The 19794-nt window shown below is 39.4% G+C and overlaps 1 protein-coding gene across 2 annotated transcripts in view; it reads right to left on the bottom strand.

The window, feature by feature from the left end:
* The window catches only part of FKBP5 (FKBP prolyl isomerase 5), a 51247-nt gene that overhangs the window by 14198 nt on the left and 17255 nt on the right, over positions 1-19794 (bottom strand). The window contains exons 2-6 of one of the 2 annotated variants that reach the window (XM_081325213.1): positions 14940-15069; positions 14586-14712; positions 13765-13909; positions 9737-9879; positions 4789-4903 (exon numbers count right to left, since the gene is read on the bottom strand). In XM_081325213.1, the coding sequence (XP_081181339.1) occupies positions 4789-4903; positions 9737-9879; positions 13765-13909; positions 14586-14712; positions 14940-14959 (550 nt within the window). In that variant the 5' untranslated portion in view covers positions 14960-15069. The remainder of the gene's footprint in view (positions 1-4788; positions 4904-9736; positions 9880-13764; positions 13910-14585; positions 14713-14939; positions 15070-19794) is intronic. The other variant, XM_081325214.1, reaches the window with a different exon arrangement.

Genomic DNA, 19794 nt, shown 5'->3' with positions numbered 1-19794 from the left:
AAGCCTTTTGCACTGGAAGCCAACATTACGATTTTTAGGTATCTGTGGATCATCAAGTATGCATATCATGAAAAAATTGAAATGTAACAAGATGCCAGAAACTTAGCATAAAATGCTATAAAATAAAATTGGATGGGAATTCAAAACCACTTTCCACCAGAGATTTTGTTCATATAAACAAAGAGCTCGAGTTCTTTTGAAATGTGAGCTTCATTCCATTATTATTAATATACATTCTACATCTTGCATGTTTCTTTCTATTTGACAATCTCTTGAGTACAATCTCTTACACTGCTGTATATCAATAGAAAAATATATTTTCTGGATGGAAAACAAGAGCAAAAACCATGTCCATCTAATTCACTACTGTCTGTACAGTTTGGTAATATAATAAAAAGAATGTGGCTCTGAATTCTAAGAGCTCTCTCTTTATGTCTGAGAAACCACACTTTTTGCCACAGATACTTAAGATCCTTGGAGGTATGCTTTTCACTTTCCAAGTCCTGCCCTATGACTCTCCAACTGCTGGTAACAATTGATTGTCTTTTGCAACAACATACAAAAGAAAATCCAAATAGTATTTTCCTTTTGTTGAGCAATGTGAATCTTCTTTCCAGGCATCCCATCTGAGGCAACATTTAGGTGTTGTGTATACTTTTCTGAAGTATGTAACGAGTGGCCTAAAGCAACATGAAACCAATCTACAGTAATACATGAATGTCTTGCAGTACTAAAGTTGTTAGTGGCTGTATCACTGGAGCTTAAGGGGTCAGAAATACTATGGCATCACCTTACATGTTACAATATGATTGACCAGTAGACATGTATCCAAATTAATTAATCGCCCTGTATTCTTAGGCAGCATATTGGGCTAGTGTCCAAACAGAATCTACTGGTAGCTGTGAAGGAGTTTCTAAAGATTGTAAATCTAGTATTTTAAAGACATTTCTATTTTCCGGGTACAACAATCTTCCTGATGTACAGTATCACTGTATATTATTGTTTTTGTAGAATTTATACGAGCTGTCCATTGAAAATAAGAGAAAAGGCAAAGTATTTTGTATAACTGTAACTGGGCAATAAAATATCATCCTAATTTAAAAAGATAGAAGTTCCATTCTTTGGCATTTAGAGTGAACTTTGAAGCTCCTTTTCCAGATAATAAAATGGGTTTTTGGTATTTTTTTTAACTTTATAGTTTTCACTCAGTATTTTTATCAGGGGGATTTTGGCTAGGAAAAAGTTTTATGTACAAATTTCAAAATAATTAACTCATATGTAAATATAATATTATATATATACTAATTTGGGGGTGGTACCATTCTGTTCTGTGACTACAATCTTAATCACCTAAATTTACTCTTTGCAAAATGATTCTGCAGGAATTATATAAATATAATACAGGAAATAATTCCATAACATGATTATCAAAGCTTACTTAAATACTATCTGAAAGAGATCACTTGGGTTGAATTACACTTGGATTGCACAGTAAGAAATTCCAGCCAGACTAGGGAACATCAGTTCAGCTGTTGAGTTGACTTATTGTTCTCTCTGTGCCTAGAGCAATTTTGTTTTGAAGAGCACAGAACATTGTGTTCTTAATGTGGCTGGCACATGAACTCTGTGCACTGACAGCAATTTGTACAACTTGATTAAAACAGCAGAGGGCTGCATAGTAACTTGTAATGCAAATATCCAACCACAGTGTTTTAGGAAGCATAGCAGTGAAATATGCTCTATCATTGAAGTTAATAAGACTGTCTTCATAAATCCTACCCTAAGATTTTAACACAACTACATGCATATCCTAATTATAGTAATGTCAGGAGTCTTTGAATTAGCTTCCTGGCTAATACTGGGTTTTACTACAACTCAACAGAAACACTATCAGTTAATGATTGTTGTACAAGTTTAATGATCCACTTGTCTTCAAAATACAGTCAGAACTACTTTTCTGGTTTTCCGCAACCTGCTAGATTCATATTAAATCAATCAAAACATTTCCACTTCACTAGAGTTGACAAGAAATCTGAATTGGGCTTTCAATCCAAAGACTTTTGTCTCCCAGAATAGAGTATTATAACAGATATATTTATTTATGTAGAAAATTTATATAGTCACCTACTCGCTCACCTTGACTCTAGGTGGCTTACAAACAATAAAAACATACAGTAGTATAGAAAACAAATAATTTTTTTTAAAAAAAACAATGCCCCCCCCCAAGCCTGGATGACAATATGCAGTCAAATAAGCCATTTGATGGTCTCCATCCCACTCTGGGTTCGCTGGCAAAATATATTTACTTCCTTTGGAGCATCTTATTTCCCTGCCATTCACGACTTATTTTTAGGGTTGTTATCATAATTTTTGACTGTACAGATACAATCTAGGTCAGAAGATGTGGAAACAATACTACTCAATATGTTTCTCTGAATTGGCAATCCTGAGATAGTGAATGACAGAAAACAGGGAGTTAGAATAGAGATGAATAAAACTCCAGTCCTACAGGGATAACAGCCTACATGATCAGGGAAGTAAGCAAATGGGAGGATGGGGGAAAGCTTAATAACAGTGCATGGAGGACAGGCAGTCAACATCACCTCTTCTCTACAGTAATTTGTTTCCAAGATAAAGTATTTTTTTAAAAGATAAAAAGGTAAAGGTTCCCCCGCACATGCGTGCTAGTCGTTTCCGACTCTAGGGGCTGGTGCTCATCCCCGTTTCAAAGCCGAAGAGCCAGCACTTGTCTGAGGACATCTCCGTGGTCATGTGGCCAGCATGACTAGACGCCAAAGGCGCACGGAACGCTGTTACCTTCCCACCATAGTAGTCCCTATTTTTCTACTCTGTTACACGGCACTCGGGATTCGACCCGCCAAACTGCCGACCTTCTGATCGACAAGCTCAGCGTCCTAACCCACTGAGCCACCGCATCCCCTAAAAAAGATAACCCCCCCACAAAAAAAGGAGAAAGCTAGCAAGGTTGTGGAAGCACAATGCCTTGCCAGTTGTGGATGTGTGCACATGAAATTTATTTATTTATTTTTATTTTAATTCCATTTATATCCCGCCCTTCTCCGAAGACTCAGGGCGGCTTACAAGCTTAGCAGTAGCCTTCATTCTATGTATATGCCTGCTTATTAGGGCTTTAACACACACCCCAAGCGGCATTATTACAAAGTCAGCTTAATGGCCCCCAACAATCTGGGTCCTCATTTTACCTACCTCGGAAGGATGGAAGGCTGAGTCAACCTTGAGCCTGGTGGGATGCGAACCTGCACTAATTGCAGGCAGCTGGTGTTACTTAAGGAGGCATTAGCCCACTGCGCCACCAAGGCTCTTATAAGCTCCAGGAGGTTGATCAGGAGAAGTTGACGGAGACAGAAATAAACTAACAGTGAAAACTGATAAAGATGTGATGGAAGCATCCCAAGCTCAATCTGACAGTTCTACTGCTGTTACAGAGAAAGGATACCACTCTAAGGGAACATAAAATTATCCTTGAAAATAAGCAAATCCCATGGGAGATGGACAAACTACAGACATCTTCATCTGGCAAGAATATGTCTGTCAGAAGCTTCTATCCTGGGATTCAATATTAGAAGCATAGTGTGATGAGTGTGATGTACACACTGCTCCTACAGGCATGAAGCCTGTTGATCATTACATGCAATCTAGATATTCTAACATAAGGAATGAAGAAAGCTATCCTACAGCATCAGTAGAATATTATTTTTTCCTAATGTCAATAATGTGTTACCTAATAATTCTTTATAATTTAAAGAACAAGTTTATAAAAAGATAAAACTATATTTTCCCAACTTTTTTTTCACAAGGGGGAGAACAGAAGCCCTGGGAAACTCCAGATTGATTAAAAAAAAAGTGTGTTAGAAAATTCAACTAACCTACACTACTGTGCCTGGTTCTTATCTTTTAGACATACCGGTATATCTGAAATTATTCAATTGACTTTAGCTCCTATTTTTCATAAGCCTCATCATTAATAAAGATGGGGGAGATGAGGTAATTGTTCTCTTAATTAATGGAAAATATAACAGGTGGCTGACGTGTGCTTTTCATTGGTTTATGTAATTTTTTTTTAAAAAAAACTTTTGTGTGTGTCATTCGAGTTGCATGCTTCCCAAAGAATGTAGTTATTGGACATTTCTGAAGAACAGGCAAACAAACAAATTTAAGATACCAACAAATATGTCTATCAGTGATTTGTGGACTGGATCATATAATCAGGAAGAAAATATATTAAATTATAATAAACTTGCAATCATAATCTAAACAAACCAAAAGCCATAATGGTGGGAATGATTTGCGATATTAGTATCTTATTTTCTGCATTAAAAAACCCCAGAAAGTGTGTAAATTGCAAGTATATGCTTTAGGGACCATTGTAGAATTTGGAGTTGATATACTGTACAGTTGTATCCAAAATCACAGGACGGGAGAACTTGCAACACAATATTATTATTACTGTAACTAAGATGACATATCACCAAACTTTTGCCTCAACCTTTCCCTTTTTAATATTTTAACATGTACGCACATACAAACAGAGAGAAAAAGAATTTCCACCCTTCCAACTTTGTTATTCTGTTATATAATAGATTACAAATCAGAAATACTATTCATATACTATGGGGGTGACAGGATAGAGAAAAAACAATATTGCCATGGATTCTACTTTTACTGTTATAATATATTTTAATAAGATAGTACAACTATTCTGTGCAATGATCTCAGTATTTTATATAGGCTGAAGAAGATACTCACTCTGAACTGCTGCTCCTTCATTGGGGTTAGAATATCCTTCACCTTTCTGCTTGATTCTACGAATGATGCCTCCATTATCAAATAAATCCTCCCCTTTGAAATCAAGCAGTTCAATCTAGATGAATAAACAAATAGCTCAAACTTTAAATAATGTAACTTCTGCATATAAAAACATATTGACAAAACACAGATGCATAATATCTAAAGACAAATCCATATGACTTTTCCAGTGAGCCTGCTTTCCTTAAAAGAAATGGGATATATAAAATATTTAATTCAGCTGTTGTATCCTTTTAGTAATAATATTTTTTTATTGAAAAGTTTTAACATACATTTTATCTTTAACAATCCCCCCCTCCCCCTCCCCTACCCATCCCTCCCTACCCCTCCCCCCCTCCCACCCCTCCCCCCCCCCGACTTCCCAGAGCTAAGTACAAGGTATAAAAACAAAAAACAATCATGAACATCCATATGCTAACAACAATAAACTCTAAAATCTATCGCTCTCTAGCTCATATAAGATAACTACAAGCACTATTAATATTAAATATAAAATATATCAGGCACTATAACCAGAGTAATCATGGGAATCAGTATTACATCAGACTTTATTCAAACCAATGATATGCCAAAGTTAAGTCACTATAATCTAGAAATACTTTTTCCCAAAAATTTAGGATGGTTTTTTTTAATAAAGCACAGTTAAGTATCAGCACCTAGTCAAACCTGACTGAACTTAAAGTATTAGATAAAGTTGGATAGGAAGCTACCAAAAAAAATTCAGGGTTATAGAGTGTAGAATTTAAGTTCTAAAAAACCCATATTAAAAAATTGTAAATCACTTCCATTTTGTTACTGAGAAAATCAATCTGTTGAATTAACAGAGTTTATTTAAACTTTTTTTTCGTTTATACATATTTCACTGGTTTTTTGTTCATTAAGCCTTGCCCAGGGTTCTAAGCAAAATCAGTGCATTCCTCAGGCTCTGTGCAATGCAGTTTTAGGCATAGCCCCCCATATTCTTTCTCAGTCTGATTATGCAGAACTGGTTTGGAGTCCCTGGTTGCATAAACAGTATTTAAATGATACATTTGCAACAGTTATGCTATTTAAGGGACAAGAACATATCTTTTTCAAGCCTGCAACATGATGTTTTACAATTCTACCTCTGCAACATAACATTGACAGACTGTATAACAACAACAACAACAACAAAAGTTGGAAGGGACCTTGGAGGTCATCTAGTCCAACCCCCTGCTCAGGCAGGAAACCCTGGCCTATATCATTTCAGAGAAATGGCTGTCCAATCTCTTCTTAAAGACTTCCAGTGTTGTAGCATTCACTGCTTCTGGAGGCAGGTTGTTCCACTGATCAATTGTTCTAGCTGTCAGGAAGTTTCCCCTTAGTTCTAGGTTACTTCTCTCTTTAGTTAGTTTCCATCCATTGCTTCGTTTTGCCTTCAGGTGCTTTGGAGAATAGCTTGACTCCCTCTTCTTTGTGGCAAACCCTGAGATATTGGAATGCTGCTATCATGTCCCCCCTCATCCTTCTCTTCTTTAAACTAGACATACCCAATTCCAGCAACTGTTCCTTGTAAGTTTTAGCCTCCAGTCCCCTAATCATCCTTGTTGCTCTTCTCTGTACTCTTTCTAGAGTCTCAACATCTTTTTTTACATTGTGGTGACCAAAACTGGATGCAGTATTCCAAGTGTGGCCTTACCAAGGCACTGTAAAGTGGTATTAACACTTCACGTGATCTTGATTCGATCCCTCTGTTAATGCAGCCTAGCACTGTGTTGGCTTTTTTGGCAGCTGCAGCACACTGCTGGTTCATATTTAAGTGATTGTCCACTAGGACTCCAAGATCCCTCTCAGTTACTACTATTGAGCAAGGTACCTCCTAAACTATACCTGTGCATTTGGTTTTTCTTGCCTAAATGTCAGTGGCGTAGCGTGGGTTGTCAGCACCCGGGGCAAGGCAAGTAATTTGCGCCCCCTAACCTGTGGATTTTAGCACTCGAGTCTCTTCCACTAGCTCAGGAATTCTGGGAGTTGAAGTCCATGAGTCATAAAAGAGCCAAGGTTGCCTACCCCTGAGTTAGGTTCAAGGCAAAAAAGGGTCTCTGGAGAAGAGGGAAAATGCTAGTTTAAAACTGAAACAAGGCAACTTTAAGGTGCCTCAGCTGTGATTTAGGATGAGACAAAGAGAGGACATGGCGTTGAAAATGGTTAATGGGGCATGTTTGTTCCACTCTTAGTGGACGTCAGGATAAACCCCAGGAGAGAATGACCTTACAACAGATGTGAATAGGCTTGGACTACGTTTGTAGATTGAGTGCATACATCACATGGAGCGATGATGGGCTTCCTCAAGATTTATGATCCCACAATTGGCTAGTTTTCTCCATCTTGTCCTAAACCCTGGATACCAACCACGGTTTATGGCTTAGCATGTGGCGTGGGGTTGACCCAACATGTTAGGCGACAAACAATGACTTCCAATTTACAATGCCTCAGCTTCCCAAGGTTATTCCAAAGCTGGAAAAGCCAACCAACCCACCCTGCAGCTTTGCCTGCTTAGGCTGAACCCCAGGAATTCATACTTGCTGCGGCGCCCGACCTATTTTCTGCCCAGACGCTGCTTATCCAAGCCAAGCCGCCTCCTTCTCTTTGGCACCTCACCCCAAAGATTCGCCGGCCTGGCTGGAAACTCTCGCTGCTGGCGACGTGTGGCGGGGGGGTGGTCCCGATCGCCGATGCACGGTTGGATCGGCAACCTGCCGATGCAGCTTTCGTTCCAGAGCAGGGACCCCCGGAGAGACGCTGCAGCAATCCTCCCCCCACGGGAAATCCACCCTCTTTCAAGCCCCCCCGCGCCCCCCCCGCCTTTGGCAACCCCGGGAGCGCCTTGGGAGAGCCTCCGCAGCGGAGCCCCGGGGTTGCAGGAGGGCCGCGCTCTGTGCACGCTCAGGAGCCGCCTTCTCCTTTGCGGGGGGGGAGGAGGGAGAGAAGGCTTCCGTCCAGCGCCGGAGCGAAGGCGGATTCCAGCCTCTGGCCCTCCTGGCGGGAGCCGTCCTTACAAACGGCGGGAGTAAATAGGCGCCAACCGCGGCTGCCTGCGGCGGCGGCGGCAGAAAAGGGGGGGAGGGCAGGCGGGAAACAAGCCGGAACTTCAGCCAACCCGAAGGCGAGAGGGATTATGCCCTCTCGGGGGAGCGGAGGCCGCCTGGCAAAAGTTAAAGGAGCTCCAGCCGGGCCTGGCTCCCCGGAGCCTTCTAGGCCGGGCAAAGAAGAGCGCCTCCGACTTGTGGCCTATGGAGTTTCCGGTCGGAGCGGCCCGAAGGAGGAGTCACGCTGTGTGTTTGTGTGTGTGTGGCGCGCCGTGGGGTGTCAGGCCCTTCCCGGCTGGGGCTCCGGTGCCTCCGCCCTGCCGGATCCCGGCGCCGTCGAGCGCGCCCCCCTCAGATGTTGCGCCTGGTGCGGCCGGCCCCCCCTGCACCCCCCACGCTACGCCACTGCTAAATGTAGAACCTTACTTTTTTCACCACTGAATTTCATTTTGTTAGATAGTGCCCAGTGTTCAAGTCTGTCAAGATCCTTCTGTATCTTAAGCCTATCTTCTGGAGTATTGGCTATTCCTGCCAGCTTGGTGTCATCTGCAAATTTGATGAGTTCCCCATCTATCCCCTCATCCAAATCATTGATGAAGATGTTGAAGAGCACTGGGCCCATACAAGAGCCCTGGGGCACCCCACTACACACTTCCCTCCATGTAGATGCAGTTTCATTGAGGATAGCTAACCAATTCACAATTTTAACACAAAGTAGTTGGGGGCATAATTTAGGTCACTCAAACTTCCCACTAACGTAAATTTGTCTCATAGTTTTTGTAGAACATTAACAGAAATTTTATAATTAAATAAAAATCACAAGTCCAATGCAAGATAAGAAATTCATAATGTTTCTTCCTGTGAAGGCAACATATTTTTATTGGCAACCCTTTCAGCAATTTTGGAAACATTTTGTGGACTGCAAATAATTTTGTGGCTAGTGTCTTTTATGTTACAAAAGTTTGAAAGATAACAATAAATCAAGTTTTTATTCACATTAGCAATATATACAAGATTTATATGGCTGGAAAGGTAGTTTTTATATCTTTAATTATAAGATTGTTTTCAGAAGGCGGTAATTGTATAAAATTTTTTTCAAAAAGTTCTGGAGCTTTAAAGCTACCTAGCATAAATAACTGGTTCAGATTACTGTTTTATCCATTGAATGAAAAAAAATATATGGAGAAACAGAAAACTGATTTTAAGTACCCATTTCATCTCAGAAATTATACTTCTGTTTATACAACCTAAAAATGCATTTGCCTGCCTTGCAGCCACATCACACTATTGGCTCATATTCAATCTGCAATCAGCTACTGTGCCAAGATCATTTTTGCAAGTACTGGTATCAAGGCAAGTATTTGGCATCATATATCCGTGCACTTGATTTTTGTTTCCTTAAGTATTTTGCAAGTCTCTCATATTTAATACTATTATTTTCAATCAACGTATCCCACTTTACAAGATTATTTTGATTTTTATTTCTTTCTTCCAGTGTATTAGCTGTCTCAGCCAATCTTTTCTCATTTGCAAAACTGATTAAGCGTTGCTTCCACCTCTTCATGCCTCATTTTATGTGTAAGACTGGATTGCCTGCAGACTTTAACTTTTTCAAAAAATATTCTGATTACCTTCTGCAAGTACATTTTCCCAGAATAAGAAATACAAATGTGAATGTTATTGGTTTTATTGAATTATTTTAGCAAATCGATGTATTAAGGATATAAAAGCCTAATTTACATAGTTTTTATACATTTATATTTTATTGTAGTTCCTTTAGAACCATGAAATTTGAATACCTCTAACAAATAAAAATAAATAATATTTGATAAACTTACCTCAAAAAAGAGGGTTGCATTTGAGGGGATCTTTGGTACACTACCAGCAGAGCCATATGCATATTCTGGCCTACATAGCAAGTGGCAGATCTCTCCTCTTTTCATGGTGGCGACCCCAATATCCCATGCTTTGATAACCTGACCTAACATAAGGAAAATTTCAATTTAATAATTTTGTTCAATAAGCTTTTCTTGAATCATTTAGAAATACACAATGTCATGGTCAAGTGACAAAACATGGCACTGTACTAAGCTTTAAACTGCATGCCTCAGTGACTTTTTTATCTGACAGTTTAAATAAAGTGGAAAGTGCTTTATTGAAGTGGCACTCATTTCAGCAAGGACGTTCTGCATAATCATCCAATTCCGACTTTACACTACGCTGGACTTTAGCATGATCTGCAGAAGCTTTTCTGCCCTGAAGTCTTCAGCTGCTTGTCTTCCATGTATGAAGTGGCTGGAAAGGAAGACAGCTTAGGAAATATTTTTCAGGGTTTCAACTCCTTCCTGCATTTTGGTCACAGTGAAAGCCACGTATTCTGTCCAGACTATGGTCAATGTGATCTCTGATTAGGGAATTCCCTCCTTCTTTTTGCTCCCACCCATGCTATGAAAGCAAGTGGTAGTTACTTTCACTTCTCTGGGTATGGCTTTGGGGGGGGGCAAATGAAGCCCCCACCCCCACCTGCCCCAGTTTTACACTTCTATTACTTAGGCTAAAAAAGGATCCTTGGCAGAATTCTTGTCAATTCTGCCTAGTTAAAAGAAAAAAGAAAAACAAACTTGGCATTTCACTGGTCCTCTGCTAAACCTGTTCAAACAATAGTGTTTTTTTTTAAAAAGGGCACAGCCAACATTTCAATGTTCTACTACTGAACCTGAAGAAAAGGCATTTCTTGGCAGGCAGCCCAGTACAAAATGGCAGGCAAAGGCAAAGGCAGAGGGTGGTGGGGGTGGTGGAGGAGGGCATGATGCCCATCAGAATAAAGAACAGCCAATTGCAAAAGAGGCATTTGTGTAAGACAAAGTGAAGCACAGCAAAAAGAATAGACTGTTAGGTTTATGGCAGAGGAGAAAAACAATTACTTTGGATGGAAAGTAGAGGAAGTCAGGTAAGGTCACCTTCCTAGGAGCCTAAAATGGCTGAAAACAATGTAATCTGTTTTTGCCCTTGCCGAGGTGTGGGTAATCTCTATTCTAACTGGGCCAAGCAAAAAGGGCAGATCAGCCCTTAATCTCACATGTTCATCTTTCCTTTAAGTGTCAGTACTTCAAGGCAGACCAGACTACAAAACCAAATGTATGCAGGTCAATAAAACTTTTATTATAAGGATACAGTAACAGAATCTTGCCAGTCTGGATGTGCTCTCCCACCCCGCCTGCCCCCCATCTTTGTGAGAACTAGGGAGTTTTGTTTGAGTCATTTTCTTAGGCTACAAGTCTACCCTGGAGTCAGGCTTATTTTATCTGACCACTCATTTGGTAATGGTTCTTCCTCCTATCCCTCAAGATCATTCCTTTATCCCATACATATGACCTTTGCTTGTGAAATCAGTATCCTACTTCATCCAAATATAGGAAAATATGATTTGTACTATATCAGCAATGATTAATGATTTAAAACAGAGATCCCCAGCCTTTTGGGCCGTGGAAAAAGGTTTTTCCACAGACCAGAGGGGCGTGGTTTTGTGTGCTGCCTGCATCCCACAGATGGGGCTTTCCTTGTTCATGCAAACCGGTTGCTGGCATGCCACAGCCTGGTACTGGTCCATGGATCGGGGGTTGGGGACCCCTGACCTTGTATAAAATTTGCCAGTCTTATAGTGTAAAATTTAAGTTTCATGGTTCAATGGAATTCCACGTCTTCACTGAGAATGGTAATCCATCCACGTTCTAGGGCAGAAATGTGTATTACAAAATTTATACACTAGAAATTCAAGATCCATACATAATAAACGTACAATTTTAATCAAGCCTTTATGTTTGCCAAAATCAAAGATCTCATTGCAGTTAAAAGAAATTCAACTTCAATACTTTTGAATTATCTACTGATGGAGACCTCTTCTTAGCAGGACATAATCACACAGAAAAATGGCTTTGAAATTAAAGAATGTAGAACTTAGTATTACTGCTTTTGCTTAAATTTAATAGGCCAAAAAATCAGTCCAAAGGTTGTATACATTGCCAATTATAAATTACAAAAAGCTATGCTGCCACAAGAAATTTGTTAGTGTTCAAAATGTATTTTTATGTGTATTGTTTCAGATGTACCTTACTATTTAGCTAAATATTATCTTTCTCAAAAAAATATGAAAAGCTACCACAGTTAAAGTTTTCTTATAGTGCTTAAGCAGATTTTTTAAAATTAAAAAAAACCAATTAAAACTATGTTGCTTTATTACACTTTGACACATCACAAAAAGAAAGGAAGATTTCAATGGAGCTGCAACCTGATAATCTGCAAGCATTCCCAATATCCAGGAATTAGGGCAGAATCATTTTCATATGAACGGAAATAGCAGAATGCCCTTCTCTCTTCTTGCCCAGATTCTCCCTCCATGCTCAAATATTCCTTTAAAATGTTTGTTTCTTTCCATTGTTAAACACATTTTCAGTTAGGTGCATTAACAGTAGAAGGTCTGATGAAAACCTCTAGATTAGAAGTACTACGGTTGAAAACAAATCCTGAGCCTTTGGAGAGCTGATTTTATTCATATGACAGCTACATGTGCTCCAATGCTTACAGCAGGCATATAAAACTGCTGGCCCGTGGGCCGGATGTGTCACTCTGAAACCGCACCCACCCCATTGCCGGCAATGGAGAAAAAGTTGTGATACGTCGTGCAACGTCACGAGTTTGACATGCCTGGCTTAGAGGGCCATTTGACACAAATCATTATAAAACAGCTTTATACATCCACATAGGTTGAACAATGAACTTCTCTTCCTTCACAGTTTTGCATGCATGCTGCTTGGCAGCTATGCCAAAATTCCATTATTGCCATTAGCCAAAGTATTTTTCCACAGTCAAAATAAACAGTGACATGCAGTTTTATATAATGTATGTATTTTTATTAAACTATTTCAGATTGTAACTGATGCAAAAGGAAGACATATTTTTACGTTCCCTCAAAACTGAAAAACATATACAAAACTAGCAGGTCAGGAAGAAAGGTCAAGCATTTGATTCCCCACCCATAATCAGTAACAGATACATCGCATGAGGTCACTAATCATGTAAATTTTATTCACATCTGAAAACTCCAGGCTTGCTTTAAAAAGTATTTATAAACCTACAAGAAGCTGGCCATTGCACAATGGGTGGATGAAGATTTCACCATCTGATAATTCTTAATGTTTACAAATAAAGCAAGATTCGTGTTAGCCTTGATGATAAACTGGAAATTTAGTCCCTGCCTGGAAAAAGAAGGGAGTGAGAATTTTTTTTTGCAACTCACGCTTGCACAAAAACATTAGGAAGTATCTTTTTCAATTAAATATGGCAGCATACTTTCTGCATTATAGGAGTGATGGTGCAGCAATATATCCCATTTTTACAAGAACTGCTAAGGGCAAATCTACCCTACAAACCTGAATTATTAGAGCAAATTAGTATAACAACTTCATTCAAGAAACTAAGGACTTGAACATTATAAACACATATATAAAGAATTTTCCTCTAAAAGGCCTCTAATCTTATGACAGAAATATAATTTTCAAGTCTTCCAGCTTGTGGTGGGAAACTGTAAGAATTAAACCATTTTGTAATGTTTGCATCTTCAAGGCAGCCAAAAATACCATCTCAAGTTAAGGTCAGCACTTCATAGTAATATTATGAAGGAAAAAATACAGAGTGCCTGATTTGCTGGATAGTGACAGATACTTGCCAACTCTTAAAGAGTTTTTTCTGCTCTTATAGTCTTTCTGAAAACAGGATTATATACAAATATATTGTAATTTTGTTGGAAAAAAACCCATTTACATCCCTAAAGCTCTCTTTACCTTTCTCCACCTTTTCCACTCTTTACCTTTGCCCAGGCTGAAGATAAATGGCTCATTCCTGTCACGGCTGGAATCAAACTTTTTTCCATTGGCCAGCTTTCCTTTGTAATGGACATAAACTTTGTCTCCAATCATAGGAGATTCATCCTTATTTCCTGGTTTCTTCACAATCTAGAATTAGGATATGAAAACAGGTAAGGTAAGAGGGAATGTCCAATTCCTGGCCAATGTACCATAATAAGAACTGAATGATAAACAAAAACTTGGTGGACAATACATCAGCACACATTAAAAGTAACTATAAAAATGTAAGGTATTATAAACTTGAATCTCTAAAATACATGGGGGATTTGATGTTTATTTCATTCATTGTAGAAATGCTATAAAATGCTATTTATAAAAAAAAACCTGCACATTTTGCTGTAGTATCCAAACTGGTTCTTTTATTTTATACTGTATTCAATTACAGTATCCGTTTACGATCTAGAAAGCCCAGGTAATTTGGCCACAAAATACTGAAAAGTCATATGCAATCCTGTATGTCATTGTGGCTTCTACCTCAAGCTAAATCCCCCTTTTCATATTTATCATAACAAGATTAAATTTGAAATGTAAAGTTACTGAAATATATATTTTCCAGGAGCTACTGGTAGTTTTAATTCCTCTCAAACACTCAAAATGGTATAAATGTGTTACACAATATCCTGTACTTATCCCACTTTTTTTTGTTGTTGCTTATGTTAAACTTTACTACAGACAAGCTAGGAAAAGGGTGCTGCCATTTGAGTTGGAATGTTTCTAAACTGTTATGCTTGGGAAAGAACATGAATTTCTCCTACACTCTCACCTTCAGAACTCCTCGATCTTTATTTGGTGTTATATCTTCACCTTGTTCAGCAAGAGTTGCCGCTTGGACCTCGCCTTCCTTCTTTGTAGCCTCATCAGTTGTCATGGTCTCATTTGACAGGCAGGGCCTTTGCAAACAAATACAAACCTGAATGATTTAATCAAACGTTACTCCAAATGCTGCCACCTATTAGATGACAATTTCTCCATATGTTAATAATAAATGAATATAAACAGTACAATCATTTAAAAATATGTGGCTGGAGAGTCTTTTTAAAAGAGCCTCACTCCCATGCAAGAAACTGATAATGACAGTGGACAAAGTCATTTTGCAATCTCCATTTTTTCCTCTTACCATCTTGTTTTTATTCCCATTCCAGTAAAGCCTGGGAGGCATGTTTTGTTGTTTTTAACTGGAATAAGAAGTAGGTCGAACACATATGTAGCACAGGTCACCAGCTGTAACCCCAAAAGGCTACTTGGTTCTTGACACAAATGGATTAAAAGGTGGAAAGAAATAGATTACAATTCAAGAAGATCAGACATGTGAAAATGGGACAGAATTTTTTAAATAAATAATAAATTTATTACCACCTGAGTCCTAGATATTGTTATATGTACATTTAATAAATAAATACTATTATTTCTTATTAAAGCATCAATATGATCACTTAAGAAGGTTAAGGAGATTGTTCCAATGGTTGGAAACTGATCAAAGAGAGAAGCAACCTAGAATTAAGGAGAAACTTCCTGACAGTGAGGACAATCAACCAGTGGAACAGCTTGCCTCCAGAAATTGTGGGAGCTCCATCACTGGAAATTTTCAGGAAGAAACTGGACAATCACCTGTCTGGGATGGTATAGGTTCTCCTGCTTGAGCAGGGGGCTGGACTAGAAGACCTCCAAGGTCCCTTCCAGCTCTATTCTATTCTAATTTTGTTTGAATTTGGACCTATTTTTGCTACAGTTGGATGTGAGAAAATCTTAAGATATTTCATTATTTACCTAATAATGAATAAATAAATTAGAACAGAATTTGTATAATTTCCAAAGTTACCCAACTACCTCTAACTTTATCCTTCAGGACAACAACATTTATCTCTATTTTTTCATTCCTGCCTCCCGAAAAAAAGAGAAGGAAGAATGGGCGAGAGAACAAGAAAATGCAAAAAGTTTCATATATCATAGTGGAACTTTCTTTAAAAAGGACACTTTGGAGAGACATTTGTTTTCCTGAATGTGACACAGAGAATGTATTTATTGATTTATGCATTTATATCCAGCTTTTCTTCTGAGAACTCAAGATGGTTACATGGCAGTCACCTTTAAGGTTTATCCCCCCCACCTCCTCCCCCCCAAAAAAAAACCCACTGCAAAGGCTAGGCTGAGAGAGACAGTCATTGGCCCATCACCAGTGAACTCTGTGGTCAAGTGAATCATATTTACATCCACACAGAGATAGTACACTATACTCCTGAAGCGTATTTCTTTTCTACCGGTGGTTCTGAAGTAATTAAAACAATACAGGAACAAGAACAACAGAAATAACTGATGAAGTAAATCTGGAAGAATTGAGCTAGATCTTGGGATGGATAAAGCAGGATCCTAGGTTGGGAAGACCAGCAGGGGAAAACCAGTTCCTGGAATGAAAAAAAAGAATGGATTTAGGGAGCAGATAGAAGGAGGCGGAGGGATATATCCTGGATCAGGAGGTAGGACTGATGATTAAAAAAAAAGCAGCAACAACGAGGACAGGAGCAAAATGGGTAGAATGGGATGAGCTGGTAGAAAATAAGATGGGGGGAGGGGGGGAAGCAGGAGGAATGCCAGGGAGAAAAATGCAACCAAACAAGACAGAAAGGGGAAAAAAAGAAAGAGAAGGGAGCAGGAATACTTTGTGAGGTGAGGGAGGAAGAGTAGATGTCGTTGTTTGATGATATTAGAGGTATCATTGCAGGATGTAAGCTGTTCCAAGTACAGTAAAGCTGCCTTTTACAAATGACCGGTAGTGATTTTGTCAAGGCCAATGGTGTTCAAGTGCTGCCCCAGATGTTTTGGGGTTGCATCCAAGGCACCTATTACCGTTGGTAATATTTTTGTTTCTCTTTACCAAAGCCCTTCAACTTCTATTTGCGTGTATTTGAATTTTATGGTTTTCTCCAATTCTTTTTCTTCTATTCTGTTGTCTCCAGGTACCGCACATCCACTATCGAGACTTTTTTTTTGTCTTTCTTATTATTATTACAAGACAACACTATATTTGTGAGTTTATTTTGCCTGCCCAGAACGTCTAGAGCTAGACAATTCAGAAATGTTAATCAATAAAAAGATAATAATAAAATAATCGAGCTCCACAAAAAGGGAGTTTGGAAAAATCAAATACAATTTTGTTCTAGAAAGCAAGATTTGACAAGGGTTTAAGTGGAGAATCATGTCTGATCTTTAATCAAAAAGACAGATAATTACACTCAGGCACATATTACTGACCATCTGTAGCTATGCTTTCAACTCAACTAAAGAAAAATATGTTCAGTAAAGCTGAAGAACATAATTCTAGCATTTTAATTGTTCCAAATCTGTTATTTGAAAAACACAATCCAGCACATTAGTGGAAGACACCGAAAATATTGACAGTCATTTAATATTTTATTTTTCCCAGATTGAGATGGCTGGCAAACAATAGATGCTAGCAAAATGAAGCATCCATCTGTGTTACTATTATCATAACCCAGACTTTCAAATACTAGAACATTAGGCCACTTTTTTTCTGAACTATATTCTATAATAGAAGTCACAGATGAAGAATCTTTTTTTCTCGTTTGTATAGCACTTACTTATAAAGTCACCAAATCACCAAGAGTCAGACACAACTAAATGGTTAAAACAACAAACATGATAGTTTATATTTTAGTATCAGTCATGTGATTTCTGCTGCTCCCTGCCAGCTTCCCACAGGCAAGGTAAATGGGGAAGCCTGCAGAAAGTCAAAAGTTCCCCCCACTCTGATTTTTTGCTCACCTATGATCACCTTTGTTTATCTATTTAGATCAGAAAATGCTGATCCAATGGGTAATCTATTTTAAAAATAGACTTGATGCCTTTTTAACACTATCATAATTTTCACTGAATATGACACTTATATTATTGCTTATTTTGTTTTCATTCAGTCCAATAAAAATTGCATCTAAAAAGGACATTAAAGCTGAATATCACTGAACATGAATCTTGAACTATGGAATAGAGAGAGAGGGAAAGAGAAAGAGAGAGAGAGAGAGAGAAAAAGGGAGGAAGGGAAAGATTGCTCGATTTAATAAATGCATACCAATGCTAGTAGGAACCAAGGCAGAAGAAGCTAAAGAGTAAAAGAGCTTAAGGACATTGAGAAAACAAGAGAAATTAAAAACCCAATTACAAATACCGTATATACTTGAGTATAAGCCGAATGTTTCAGCCCACTTTTTGGGCTGAAAAATTCCACTTCGGCTTATACTCCAGTCAACAAAAAAAACTTACCGAGGACTTGTGCGCGGCCGAGGCTTTGGTGCTTCCGGGATCGCGCGCACCTCTCCCAAGCCACCGCCGTCCGGAGACCTGCCGAAGTTTGAGGAGGTTTGGGCGCCTCCCCAAACCTCCCCAAACGTCGGCAGGTCTCCGTTCCTCCGCGCCCTGCCTGCCTGCTTCTTTCTGCTGCGGAAAGAAGCAGGCAGGCAGGGCGCGGAGGAACGGAGACCCGGCGACGTTTGGGGAGGTTTGGGGAGGCGCCCAAACCTCCCCAAATGTCGGCAGGTCTCCGTTCCTCCGCGCCCTGCCTGCCTGCTTCTTTCCGCAGCGGAAAGAAGCAGGCAGGCAGGGCGCAGAGGTCCGGAGACCTGCCGACGTTTGGGGAGGTTTGGGGAGGTGCGCGCGCACCTCCCCAAACCTCCCCAAGCTTCGGCAGGTCTCCGGACGGCGGCGGCTTGGGAGAGGTGCGCGCGATCCTGGAAGCACCGAAGCAAGTCCTCGGTAAGCTCCGGGCGGTCACTTGCTTCGCGTCTCCTGAGGGAAGGGGCGGCGACTGGAGCGGGCGTGTTTCCTCGCCTGCTGGGCGCCGCGATTTGCCCGGGGAACGCGCGGGCCCCGAATGGCAGCGTGGAGCGAGGAAGCGGACAGCCAGGGCTTCCCCGAGAGCCGCGGCCACACAGGGTATTCCTGTGTATTCAGGCTTGCAAAATGGCGGATCGAGCCTCTGCTGGCGGCAGAGGCTTGCAGAACGGCGGATCGGATTATACTCGAGTCAACAACTTTTTCCAGTTTTTGGGGGTGAAATTGGGGGTCTCGGCTTATAGTCGAGTCGGCTTATACTCAAGTATATACGGTACTTCCAATGAAGAAATAAAATGAAGGACAGCTATCTCAAAATCTCAGTGAATTTCTGAAAGCAAGGACATCTTTTTTGTTTAAATGTTAAGTAGTAGAAAGGAGGACAGATCATCAAAAAAGAAATACACTAAACAGGAACAGTAAAGACAATGTCACAAAACGTTCAGAATGAGCTGAGACTGGCCAACAATGTTAAGAATAAAGAAAGGATTCTTCAGGTATGTTCAAAATAAAGAGAAAATAAAAGAATAAAAATATAGTACCAATTGCTCATGAAGATGGCAAGATGCTAACAGATAACAAAGAGAAAGCAGAGCTATTTCAGTCTTCCCCAATAATTTCAGTCTTCCCCAATAATAGGAAGTTCAAGTTCATCAGAGAACTTGAAAAGCAAGATGAAAGGATAGGACTGAAGTTCAAAATTGGCAGAAGCATAGTCAGAGGATATCTATTTATTTTAAATGAATTCAAATATCCATTCCAAGAAATTAGAATGCAACCCTGGTAATGGTCAGGCGAAAAGCTTACACATCGTTAGGATTATCTTGAAGTGCAAAATGACTGGAGAGGGCAGATCTTCAAAAAGAGCAGCAAGCAAATTTCAGGGATTTAGAAAACAGTAAAATCTTAAAAGTCAGGAAGGCTCTAGACTAGCTCATGGAAAGTTTAATAAATATACTAAACACCTTGAAAACAATGTGATCATTATCAGAAATCAGCATGGACTTGTCAGGAATAAGGCTACCACATATACGCTACAAACATCTGCAAAACCACTATATACAGCAAATAGATACAAAAAATTGTTTATCTGGTAGCTGTCCAGGCTTTTGCAATGCAGATATAGAAAC

The sequence above is a fragment of the Vipera berus genome, assembly GCF_964194415.1.
Source record: "Vipera berus genome assembly, chromosome: 3".
Taxonomy (NCBI): domain Eukaryota; kingdom Metazoa; phylum Chordata; class Lepidosauria; order Squamata; family Viperidae; genus Vipera; species Vipera berus.
This window is presented reverse-complemented; position numbering and strand designations above follow the sequence as displayed.